Here is a 13,596-nt window from a genome sequence, read left to right as displayed (position 1 = left end):
GAACTGCAGTACCAAGCACTGCCACTATCCAGTGGACAGCGATGTGCTTGGTTAGCTGCGAAAAGGGTCCTCAAACAGCTGATCGGCAGCAGTCAAGGGAGTCTGACCCCTACAAGTCTGATATTAATGAACTATTATGAGGATAGGTCATGAATATCCAACTCCGGGAAACCCTTTTATTGCAATTTTTGCAACTACTCTGTGTTTCTGCAACTTCCACTTTCCATCCCTGGAGAGCGTGTCTGTATTACATAGCATAGCCTTTTAAACCACAAGCGAACAATCAGTAATTTAAAAAGTTGAGCAATTAAGGTGTTAGGCTACATGCACACAACATGGGATGGACCAATGGTAGTCTATGGGGTTATTCACACGGCAGTTTTTTTACGCCCAGTGAATAACGGACGTAAAAAAATAGAACATGTTCTATCTTGTCCGTTTTTTACTGAGCGACTGCCCTTAAACAATTGAATGGGTCGGTTTTTAACATCTGTTTCTCAGAAAGGCATCAGTCAAAAAAACGTCTGTTAAAAATGGACAGTTCATCTGTTTTTAACAGACTTTTTTTTTTTTTTTACTGTTGTGTGCATGTAGCTTTATGGGTTTTTCCTCCATGGTTATCCTGTCTGCTAGTTTGGATGAAACTCCTGAATAGGCATCATTGTTACTTGGCTATAGCTTTGTGCCAGGCAGGAGCGGCAGTTCCTTATCGGAATGTATATGTTGCCATGCATTGACATCAAGACTTTGTACCTTGATGAAGGTGAGTAATGCTTTTTATAGTTGATCCCATTCTTCACTCATACTGACCAATTGTGATTGCTTAGAAATAGGTTAATTGCAACAGTTGACCAGGATAAATGGACCTTTAGTAAGGACTGAGTGATTGTAATGATTGCTTGGTCTTTATTGTGCTTTTCTTGCCAACCTGTACATAGTTATATGTTGAGTTTTTTGTGATGGTATGCCTGTTTCTAGGTCATCAGAAACAGCAAAACAAACCATCCAGAACTGGAACTCTTTCCACGCTATCTACTTTTCCTGAGACAGCAGCCTGTGACTCGCCAACAGCAGTCTAACATCTGGGTGAATATGGGTATGATGAGCCTGAGAATGTTTCCTCAGCATTTACCCAGAGGTAACGTAAGAATGCAGCAAGAATGGGGTGGCACAGCTTTCATGCAAGTGTTTTGTCTGCTAGTTCTGCAACCTGCATTTCCAAACAATGGGGCTAAGGTTATGCACAAGAAAACTGAATAGTAAAGAATGCACAATAATGGGTAATAAATTAGGAGGAGGTAGATGGGCAGTGCCCATGCTGCTCATTGCAGTAGGAATTATTGTACATAAAGGGTGTTTTCAGATGTATCCGACTTAACCACTAAGACACCATGCTACCCACACAAAAAGTCTACAGCAGGGCCTAACCCTTATGCAGATCACGCCAGTTCAGATTGTACATGTGTGAAAGAAATCCGAGGTCCAGCCATGGATAAGGAAATATATATCCGATTTTAATCCTAATTGTGAACACAGCGGCTGCTTGCCCTGAAGATAAAAATCATTTAAAGCAGTGCTCCCAAACTCCAGTCCTCAGGGCCCACCTGCCAGTCATGATTTGAGAATATCCCACAGAATGAATACCTGTGGTAAGTCCCGATGCATTGACAGTAAGGCCCCTTGCAGATGAGTGTTGGTCATGCTGCGAGTCCGCAGCGCAGCTCCCGGCCTGAACAACCAGCGCTGCCGGGGGTCACATCATTATATTGATTTATGATGCTATGTATCCCTTACAGTTATGGAATATATTGGATAACACTGGCAGCATTATGCTAGTGGTATCCAATACATTCCAGGACTGTAAGGGTTACATATCATCATAAATCAATATAATGCTATGTGACCCCCGGCAGCGCTGGGAGTTCAGGCCGGGAGCTGCGCTGCGGACTTGCAGCATGACCAACACTAGTCTGAAAGGGCCCTACTTATATCACCTGCTGAATACTAAGGAAATCCTGAAAACCTGACCGTTAGGTTGGCCCTGAGGACTGGAGTTGAGGAACACTGACTTAAATCATTTCTGATAGCAGATTTGTACCTATGAAACTGGTTGACCTGTAGCACATGTGCTTGGCAGCTGAAGGCATCTGTGTTGGTCCCATGTTCATATGTGCCCACATTGTTGAGAAAAATTATAATTTTTCTCAGCAATATGAGCATGGGACCAACACAGATGCCTTCAGCTGCCAAGTGCACATGCAACAAGTCAACCAGTGTCATAGGTACAAATCTGCTGACAGACGCCCTTTAACACATATCTATCTAGATAAACTGCGTTCCATGAGGAGCTCATATTTCTTTTTGCATTAAATCCATAATTTTGTTTATACAAAGCAACACAAATAGACTTCCTGACTGGTTCCATATAAAGAAGAAGTACGGATGTAGCAGTCTTAAACTAAACCGTTGCAGCAAACTTTGTGTGCCCAAAACACAATATTAGCATAACTCAACCCCCGAGGATCTTTTCCCCCAATTTTTTTACACCAGATATTAAGTTAATTGTCTTGTCACTTAGACAAGAAAACAATCTATATTGTTTTCATTGTAACCACATGTGTGAAGTTGCAACCTAAAAGCATCCGGATGATTATGGGTGTGATGAGTCCATGGAGGCTTCAGAAACTCTGTTGATGGTGTCTACAGTACACCGACGATTGCTGACAAACCAGGATAAATAGGTTTCACTTGGTACTACCTTTTCTTGGGTGGCACTAACATTAATAAAATCAAGAGGGGAGTTCTAATATTGCAGTTTTATTGTTTCCATTAGTACAATCTCTGTTAACCATTGGACATTGAATGGTACATCATGTCCACAGCTTGCTGTATGCTTTGCATTGACACAGTTCTTCTTGTGCAGACCATAGGCCTTGCTGCTTCAAAACACCAAAAAAATCTTAATGTGTAATTCTTTGATTGTACAGTATAAAATCCATTCCTAGGCTGGGAAGACTTGGCTTTGAAATACATTTCAGCCTTAACTCAAAATTTGACCATATAATTTATATTTAAAAACGGGAATGACTTTTTATTAATGATAATACAAGGTTGGTGTCTTTTTCTTTTTTCTGTGCACTAATTGATGTCAAATGAATCCTTAATCTTGTGGGGTTGTTTAATTTCCCAAATATGCTTTCTTGCTGTAATCTTACAACTAATCCTCTTACCTGTAATTGCTGAAAATTTGCTGTTTCTTTTTAAGGAATATTGTGGTACAGTGTGTGATACAGTTAAGGTAACTTTGTTGCTTTGCTACTCAATGCTGTTTTGTGTAACCGTGTAGCAGGTAAAATAATTTGGTGGTATTGCATGCTACCTCATGAAATTTGACTATTGGAGCTAAGGCATTATTATTAATTTAATAAGCAAAAACAAATAATATCAGGAGCAGATTAATACCTGGAATGCTAGTCTGTTTTATTTTCATTCTCGTACATTTATTTCACGGTTTATAGTAATGCTTTGTTTTGTACATTTACCTTTTGAACATCATTTTGCAATTTGAAAAAACAAACCATATGTTACCGTGCATCCACCAGGCCCACTACTATTGGTGTAGCTGCTAAAGACTCGCTATGGGTGCAGATCACTATAATCAAAGGTTCTTTACCTTACCCTGGGTTCACACCTAAGCGTTCCTCAAACGCGCGTTTTAGTCGCGCGTTTTTATGCGCGTTTTTTGTAATAGTAAACGCGCGTTTGTGTCATTGACTGCAGTGTCCTATGGCCACAAACGCGCGTCAAAACGCCCCAAAGAAGCTCAAGTACTTGTTTGAGCGTCGGGCGTTTTACAGCGCGTTCGTACGCGCTGTAAAACGCCCAGGTGTGAACCCTTCCCATAGGGAAGCATTGGTTTTCATGTCTTAAGCGTTTTACAGCGCGTTTGAACGCGCTGTAAAACGCTCAGGTGTGAACCCAGGGTTATAGCAGACTTCAGTTTCCACAGCCTACTGTGCAGCCAACAAGTCCAGTGTATAGTAGATCAGTATTTCTGCTTAGGAGTGTGCCCCTGCCGGCCGCTCAACTCCGTTCCCTGTCCAAAGCTCGCGCTCCACTGGAGCACCTAGTGGCGTCACAGTATGAGCTACGAGGATTTGTTGGGACAGAAAAAACTACTTAGTTCTCAATCAGCTTAGCGTTAGGTTGTAAATGCTGGGGATATCCATAACCCTTTCTTGTCCATACAGTTGACTGAAGAAAGCTTTCTATGCTTTACAAAACAGCCGACAAAATAAATTATTACGGAACGGATCATCTTCCTGCAACACCTCACCTTCAAAAACTTTATAGTTTTTACTCTTCACGGCTTTTCCTACATTGCCATTGACTAGGTTAGCAGATGGAGTAGATTAGACAAAAAGAAAACCTTAAAGGGTATACACCAGCATAGTCCTTGCTTTGTCTTTATGGTGTTTATAACAAAGTAAGGATCATAAGTAGAAGGAAATATATATTGAGCATTTGAGCACATTGCTTTTTACTCAGCTGGCAGGCCTTACATCAAGCATACTGGTTATACATGTGACATGGCTTTGTCTTTGGTCAAGCTGCTTGTTCAAGCTGTTGTTACAGTATGTTTTCAGCCACATAAAATGTGGGCTCGGCTGATTATGTGGCTTAGTGGCTACACTTTCTGCACCCAGAGCCCTCGGGCATTCTGTCTGCATGCTTTTATTTATAGGATGCATTGCACTTTAAGATCTGTGTAGAAATATGTATTTTTGCTACCTTAGTAGGATGTCCAAAAATATTCAGCACATAATTTCCACCAGAATACATTAAAGAGGTTATCCAATGGTTATCCTTGCAAGTTAAGGTACCAACCCCTATTTACAAGATAATATTGGGTTACAGCGCAACTCGGAAGCTGGCTGCATGTCGATAATCCATGCCCACCTGTGGCAATCAATGGCCGCACAATTTTACTGCAAAATCATACGGCCATCGGCTGCCATGGAAGGGCCGTCAGGCTGTACCCTTAAGATATGCTCACTTTTCAGATTAATATAAAAAGTGTATTGCCACAATAGAAAACAGAGGCTGTACTCTCAAATTTCTGCTGTGGATGAGCTGCTGTACATCCACAGTAGATTATCACAAGAATTAGCCCAATTGTCATTCAGTAGGGCTAATCTTTGATATTTCCGTCTGAAATAAGTGACATGCCAATTATTTTAGGAGTTATGTTTCTTCAGCTGCTCTGGCAGATTCTGTGCGGAAATTTTTCATTTGCATCTGAGTAGAATTACAAAACCACATTCACATGCATGAGATGTGGAATCTGACACATGTGAACATAGCCTCAGTTTTTCAACAGAGATTTAGGGAAGGTCTACCTTCACAACCAGTTTTTATGTAATTGCTCCAAACCATCTAAAGTGGAAAATCAAGCAACTTTTCAAAGTCTTAATAAAAAAAATCTGTGGTTTTGTGTTTCCAGGCTCCTATTGTGGCCATGGTAACAGACTACATACAAACGCTGTGTAGTCTGATCCTGAACTCTGTTGCATCAATCTACTCCTCACATCTTGAGTATGAACGCAGGATCCACACAAGCTGTAATCTGTTACCATGGAGAAAGCAAAAAGGATAGGAGAATTTTTTAAGGGGTTCTTCACAATTAGAAAAACATGGTTACTTTCAGGAATAGTGCCGAATCTGTCTATAGGTTGTGTCTGGGTTTGCATCTCAGCTCCATGTACTTCAAAGGCGCTAAGCTGCAGTACCATACGTACCTTTACTCGGGAGCATTTTAAAATCTTTATTTTTTTTTTCATTTAACATCTTTTCTAAAATTTTTATCCTATGGTACTAGATATCATTTAATAGTTAGGGAACATTTATCCTATGAAAAGAAAACTAAAACATTGAAGCAGTTTTGTCAGTGGTTTTGAAGGTTGCATTAAATTACATTTCAAAGAACCTAGGTGTGACACAATGTATTATATATCTGAATTCTATGGGGATTTATATATATATATATCTATTTTTTTCTGAAAAATAGGAAATGTGCCATCTCCAAATGCACCTTTGAAAAGAGTTTTAGCATATACCGGGTGCTTCAGCCGAATGCAGACGATAAAAGAAATCCATGAATATCTTTCTCAGCGTTTACGCATAAAAGAAGAAGATATGCGTTTGTGGTTATATAATAGTGAGGTAATGTATGAAATGTTTTATAAATTATTAATAATAAGAAATGTGCAGACAGCTATTTACTTTATTTTTAGTTTAGTCAGATTGGCATTTTTTTATTCTTTTCTTTTAAGTGCATGGTGAGTTCATTTTTACACTCCTTCAGAACTAATGGCGATCTGAATATGTGTTTAGGGAACATATTTAGTCTTATGTTCTTTCTAGCCTTGACTATACACAAGGCAGTAACTCGGGAACAATGGGGAGCAATGGAGCAGTCCTTTCAGTTGTTACTCAACTTCTGTTCTTTAAGAAGAAGCAAGTCAAGCATGTTGCACTTGTTTTATGCACTGTCTAGTAGGCCAGCAGGATAGGCGTTTATCTTAATTTATTATATTGGCCTGACTTAATTTTGGTATCAGCTTACCCTCAAGATGGGACATCATCATTAGCTGATCGGCAGCAGTTTGACACCGAGCACCCCCACAGGTCAGCCATTTGAGTGTAGCTGCACCAGTCTGCACCAGAACTACACAGCACCATCAACCTTGTAGTGGAAGGAGCTCTTTACTACAGCATTGCTCCCATTGTAGTGAATGGGAGCAGCACTGTAGTAAGAAGCTCCCTTCACTACAGGGTTGATGGTGCTGCATAGTTCCGGCGCCAACTTCCATTGGCGGAGCTACACTCAAAAAGCTGAACTGCAGGGGTGCAGGGTGTTGAACTCCCACCGATCAGCTGTTGATGGCTTATCTTGAGGAGAGGCCATTACGGTACTTAAAGGCTGGAAAACACTTTTAATCATTAATGGCATACACATAACAAACAGTACTCAGATCTTACTGTGAATTCAGTGGAAAAAACTGATAATGTGAATCTGTGAGAAAGGGTCAGGGTAACCTCCATCTAACAGGCATTTGGATATGCTATAAATGACTAAGATGTGAATACCCCTCTAAATGCAACAGCCTTTAAGGTTGGAGGATTTCCTTTTACCATTTTCCAGCAGAAGTTAATTGTCCAATATATAAACAAAAACCAAAAAATGGAGCCTTTAAGTATTAAGCTTCTTAATTATAAACTTCTCAAATAAAGAGACTTGTAAAATGAGGTGCTGTCCAAGCTAGTCAACTCCTCTAAAACCTTTTTGTTTAGAAAGGTCTCAAACAAAATAAAGAAGCACCTTTCCTTCCCTCCTCATATAAACCATGATGCCCACTTGTGTAGATGTATTCTGTAAACTGACTCTTGACTGAGAAGACGTGCTTCATGAGATGATTTATGCTTAAGGATGTTTATATGGTTAAATACTTAGGCTGGAATTATTAATGCACTAATAGAATGTTTCAAATAGATCATACAAAATGCATATGTAGTAAAGAAGCATTAGACTATTGCTGGATTTCTATAGAGTAATGCTGTGAAGACTCCTCTTATGGTTATTTTCAACAACGCTGCAGAAGCCACTCAGATACTTATTGAGGCTGTGTTTAGTCATCCTTTAAACTGCTATAGAATTGATAAGAAGTGGTAAATTCTTCTTACATTTGTAGTCTTGAAGTCTGGAAGATTTATGATGAATGGGTAATGGTTCCCAACAAATAGTTTTCATTTTGCCCTTAGTAAAGTTGTTGTTGTGTTGGTTTGGTTGTGACAGCCCTGTAAACCCCTTTGCCCGAACAATGCTAAGAGAGGTTGGAAATGACAATACTGTTTTACGAGGGCTATGTGGCTACATAGAGGTGGCCGCTTCTGAGAGCTCTTTAGCTAGAGCCACAGGCTTATTTTAACGCTGGGTTCACACCTGAGCGTTCGCGATGGAGTGCTCTGTATGCGCGATTGTACGGGCCTTTGTAATCGCGCATACAGAGACAAGCGAACGCCCATTGTCGCGCGTTCCCGGAAGTCTATGTACGGGAACGCGCGACAAGACGTCCCAAAGAAGCTCATGTACTTCTTGGGGCGTTTTACAGCGCGATCGTACGCGCTGTAAAACGCCCAGGTGAGAACCATTCCCATAGGGAAGCATTGGTTTCTCCTTGTTGAGCGTTTTACAGCACGTAGGAACGCGCTGTAAAACGCTCAGGAAGGACAAAAAACGGAACAACGGATCCGTGAAAAACGGACGCAAAACACTGAATTCAACATACTGTAGTGTGAAAGAGGCCTTAAGCTGACAATCTAAGCTTTAAAAGAAGACCAGGATTGTGGTGCTTGCTGCCATTAAACTGGATCGACAGCTGTTAGAAACAAGTCCCAGTGAGAGCTGCATAAATCTACAGTTCTCAATCCCCACCCGATTTCTAAAGTTTGTTTCTCTGGTCTTATGGTTAACACAGCAATCCTGGTCTTATCTTAAGGCTCAATGCTCCAGCTCAACTTCTATGCAAGCTCCCTGATTGTCACATATGGGTTGTTGTTTTTTTTTTTTTTCAGAAAAGGCGTGGGAAGGTGAGCGCTTGCTAATCTAATTACCCCTCTAATTAGGCAATTTATTAATGCCATGACCCAGTCAAATAAGTTGCTCCAAACACTCACCACCACAAACGCCAATAAAGTTTCCGTTTCACACTCTGCTTATCCTGGCCATACCCGATCTTTACCCTATAACATTCAAACCGCTTCTAAAGTGATACTCATTACACACTGCTTTTATGGTGATAACAATTATCACTACTGAGGAATCTAATATATTTCTTTCTTTGTATTTATCAAGGAAAAAGATTTCTGCAGTCACTGACTATCACCATAAACAATCGTTCTTAACTAGGGCTGCATGGCACAGGGGGATAGTATTGAAATACGCATAAGTCCACATCACTGTTTTGTTTTTCATCAGAAGAACAGAAAAGTTTTAAAAAAACATCTGCTGAACTTATTTTGCATCCATTTCTGTCAGTTCTGTCTGAAATGCTTTATTTTTGACGTGTGGAGGACTTTTTCTTCCGTGAAAAATAAAGGCTCTCTGACGGAACTGACAAAAATGGATGCAAAATAAGCCCAATGGATGCTCAAAATAAAGGATTGTTTTTACATTTTTCTGTTCTTTTGGCGGATCAGAAGACCTGAAAATAAAACGGTGATGTATACCTAGCCTTAAGGATGTTTTTTTTGAAGGCTTTGTGGTTATTTGCTTCTCCATAAGAGCAGTTTTCTGTTCATCTTACCTACTAAAAACTGAATAAAAAGCAATCAAAAATGGTACCAATGAAACTACAAATCTTCCCACAAGTGTAGTGCATGCGCCACTACACTTCCAGGCGTACCCAGGTGTGAGTGGCGCATACACAGTTGGCATCTGTGCTGCTCAGGTAGCAGCAGCAGAGCCTCTGTGCTTGCGCTGCCACTCAGGTGCGATATTGACGGGACTTGACAAAATGTCTGTCCCTATGAATGGGTGGGGGGGGGAGTGGGGGAGTCTCTTGAGCAGCAGGATTTTTGAATGAATTCAATTTGTACAAGTTGAAAATGGACATTTCTGTCTGTGTGAGCATACCCTTACACCATTATCAGCAATCTCCAACACTCCAGCTTTTCAGAAACTACAACTCCCAGACTGCTTCATTCAATTCTGTGGGGGTTAAAAGAATAGCCAAACATGCTTGCATGCTAGGAATTGTATTTTTACAAGGTTGCTGATCCCTGCGTTACACTGTCAGTGCTGAGAGAGTGTGTAGAGGCACTCCCTATTGACAGGTTGAGTCCTAACAGCCACTCAGAATTATTTCATGAAGAATATATCTACTAAAACAGACCTCCTGACATGGTCCTCTTTGAACTATTTTTATTAAGACTTTGAGTGTAATTTCTGTTATTTATTCAGAACCCACCTTATCTGGATTCCTCATAAATCTAGACTAGATTTGGTCAAATATATTGTCATGCAGAAATTAGTAGCACTAACTTATTCAGTATTTAATGTTTGGTCTCTTGCGCATAATTTTTTGTTGGTGTTTTAGTATGCACAAAAAAGTATTTTTTTTATCCAGCAATGAAGAGTAAATGTTCTTTGCTTTTCTCTAGAATTATCTAACCCTGTTAGACGATGAAGACCACAAATTGGAATATCTCAAAATTCAGGATGAGCAGCACTTGGTAATAGAAGGTATTAAAACTTTGTGAGATATAATTTGGTAGCCAATGTAAAACACAAATATTTTTGTACATTTATAATACACATGAATTGAAATTTGATTCATCCATAACTCAAATTTGATATAAATAGTACATTCTTATGCGAGCACCAGATGACTGTACAGAGATAAATGTTGTATATAGACACTGCTTTTTGTCTTCCTGCAGAAACAGTGTCGTGTTGTGAATCACTTTTGCAATGAGTTCCTTCTCCTTTGTCCACCTCTAATTGGTTGACATGTCGTTCTCATAAGAGCTGTGAGTCCTTTACTCTTAGAGCTGGGCACAGCAGTAAAACAATTTCTTACAACTTAATCACATCAACACTTATGCTAAAGTGTAGAATTCTTATTCTCAATGTTAATCCAATCTGGTCACTTCCCCTTCCTTCCAGTCACGTCTTTTCATCCATCCCTTCGTTGCACTTGACAGACATGTCTTTTTTTCTACAGTACAATGTAACTATTTATTTTTAAAAAAGAGGTTCTGTTCTCAGACTGGTATAAATGCCCTCTGCTTGCACCCCATGCTTTTATATGTGAGAATCTTCAGAAATTAGATTTAGGATTTTTCTAAATGTTGTCCATCACAGCGTACCTCTGATTGTTAATTGCTTTGCATAAGTCAGTAGTACAAATTAAGATAAGAAACTTTGCTCTACACTATCTAAGAGAAAAAATGCATTGTTCTTCACTTATCAGGTTCCTTTTCTCATTTCCTCCTGCTTGCTTAACTGATCATTCACTCTGCAGTTACTGATGGGATCTGTCTCCAAATAGGAGACTTCTTTTCAGCTTTACTGACAGATCGTGCTGCCCATAGAAGTCTTTGGAGAGGGGCGGAGGAACCAGAGTTAGAGGCAGGGACAGAACGTAAAACTAGTACATACTTACCTGCTCCCCAACGCTCTGTTCCGGCATGTAAACTACTAGCACAGATGGGGGTTATATGTTCTGCTGCAGGCAACAACTGGCCACAGCGGTGAGGTGTTCCCCAAGTGGTACGTGGCCACAGTGACGATATACTGATATACAGTATGCCAGTATGTTGTAATTTTAAATATATATGTTGATAAAAATGAAAATATCTTTATGTGCTTAAAGTAAAAATAAAACAAAAAATAAATTGAAGTATTATTTAAAAAATGGAACTGAAAAAATGACACAAAACATTTTTTAAATAGCATTTAATTATATTGACATATATCCAGTTATATAACATAGTTACATAAAAAATATATAACAGTCATATCACCTACTATAAATCTAGGCACTTACTGTAGGTCAGTGATGAGCAATAAAAGCATATGAAACATGCTGGAATAGTTTTCTATTTTTTTTTTTTTGGCTTGCCTACCCAAAGTTAATGAGGACCTTTCACCGATTATGACACTGTGAACTAAGAATACAGACATGGAGAGCGGCGCCCGGGGATCTCACTGCACTTACTATTATCCCTGGGCGCCGCTCCGTTCTCCTGCTATGCCCTCCGGTATCTCCGGTCACAAAGTTATGGTAGGCGGAGTCTGCCCTTGTTCTTCTGTAGCTCTGGCCAATCGCATTGCAGAGCTCACAGTCTGGGAGAAAATAACCTCCCAGGCTGTGAGCTCTGCGCTGTGATTGGCCAGCGCTACAGCAGAACAAGGGCAGACTCCGCCTACCATAACTTAGTGACTGAAATTTCTGCCTACTATAACTTAGTGAACGGAGATACCGGAGGGCATAGCGGGAGAACGGAGCGGCGCCCAGGGATAATAGTAAGTGCAGTGAGATCCCCGGGCACCGCTCTCCATGTCTGCATACTTAGTTCACAGTGTCATAATCGGTGAAAGGTCCTCTTTAAATTAATAAAACAAAAAGCTAACATATATTAACCCCAGAGAGGTATGTGAGGAAGTTACAACATGTCTAGAAAAAAAAAAAGACCCCATGCGTTTATGCAGAAACAATTCTAGGTTATTGGTTGTGTAATGGGCAGATGAGAAATCCCAAAATTTTGTGTTGGCCTGGTTCTCAAACGGTTTAAAGATATATTAATAAAGCTAATCAGCACAAAACCTATTTACTGTACATAAAAACACAAAATGGTGTTCCAGGTTGTAAATTCACTTTAAGGCTACATGCACAAAACTGTATTTTGAATCCACATCTGATTTGTATGTTTTGCGGATCATCACACATGGACTCATTTCGTTGATTTCTATGGGTCCACAAAAAAAATAATGGACAGCACACAGATGTCATCCATGTGCTGTCTGCATCTATAAGCCCATCCTGCAGATTATAGAATATGTCCTATTGTAGTCCGTTTTGCAGGCAAGAATAGCCATTTCTATTAATGGCACTGTGACAAATATGGATTGCACACGGAAAGTATTCATATTTTGCGGATCAGCAGTTTGCAGACCGTTAAACAGATGCTGTTGTGTTTATGTAGCCCAAGGCTTCTGATCAGGAGAAGAAGCAGTCAGGCTGAAAACACACAGCATCATATACTAAGGCATACTATTTTTAAATAGTTCACCCTGAGGCACAACCCTACAGGAATCCCAAAATACAGTACTGTAAATGATTTAATATGCTGATTGGTAATGCCCCTTTTATTGATATGTCTTTTTCTATTCCCCCTCCCTTTCATTTTTACTTTTAGTTCGGAACAAAGATATGAGTTGGCCAGAAGAAATGTCATTCATTGCAAACAGCAGTAAAATTGATAGGCATAAAGGTAAATAAGTAGGTTACCCAGAATCATATTTTGGAATTTTTTTTTTTTTAGGTGAAACAAATCAATGTTCAAGAAGTTTTCCTGGCACTGCAGTATTGATGACCCTGCATAGAATAGGCCATTTGTATGAGGTTGGTCAGGGTTGGATTCCCTTGATGATCAACCGATTTGAGGGGTCCACGGTGCTCCAGCAAGTGCCACCTCCTCATCGTTGCATCACAGGCACAGCGGTATAGCGATATAGGGATGCAGAGTTCCTCAGTTAGGTGATTGGTGGGGGTTCCAGGAGTCCAACTCTACACAGTCTGATATTGATGGCCTGTCCTAAGGATAGGCTATCAATATTGGAGTACAATACTGCATTTGATCAGAAGTCTCTCTCTAAAGTCCATTCCTAAATTGGTTTGTTATTTCTAGACTGTCTGCCCCATTGATGCATTTCACACTTCTTATGTAGTGCCTTAACCTGATTACTAAATGTGTCCATGTGTACTTGACTATACCTTGTTAAGTTTTTTTTTAAATATTTTGTTTGCTTCT

The 13,596-nt window shown here is 39.9% G+C and overlaps 1 protein-coding gene across 2 annotated transcripts in view; it reads left to right on the top strand.

Moving 5' to 3' along the window:
- Positions 1-13,596, top strand: part of USP32 (ubiquitin specific peptidase 32) — a 240,770-nt gene that overhangs the window by 178,315 nt on the left and 48,859 nt on the right. The window contains exons 16-19 of one of the 2 annotated variants that reach the window (XM_044286239.1): positions 979-1,096; positions 6,068-6,222; positions 10,222-10,303; positions 12,982-13,056. In XM_044286239.1, coding sequence (XP_044142174.1) covers positions 979-1,096; positions 6,068-6,222; positions 10,222-10,303; positions 12,982-13,056 — 430 coding nt within the window. Of the gene's footprint in view, positions 1-978; positions 1,139-6,067; positions 6,223-10,221; positions 10,304-12,981; positions 13,057-13,596 lie in introns of both variants that reach the window. The other variant, XM_044286238.1, reaches the window with a different exon arrangement.

The sequence above is a fragment of the Bufo gargarizans genome, chromosome 3 (genome assembly GCF_014858855.1).
Source record: "Bufo gargarizans isolate SCDJY-AF-19 chromosome 3, ASM1485885v1, whole genome shotgun sequence".
NCBI classification, from domain to species: domain Eukaryota; kingdom Metazoa; phylum Chordata; class Amphibia; order Anura; family Bufonidae; genus Bufo; species Bufo gargarizans.
Note: the sequence above shows the minus strand (reverse complement) of the source record. Positions and strands in the feature narration are given on the sequence as shown.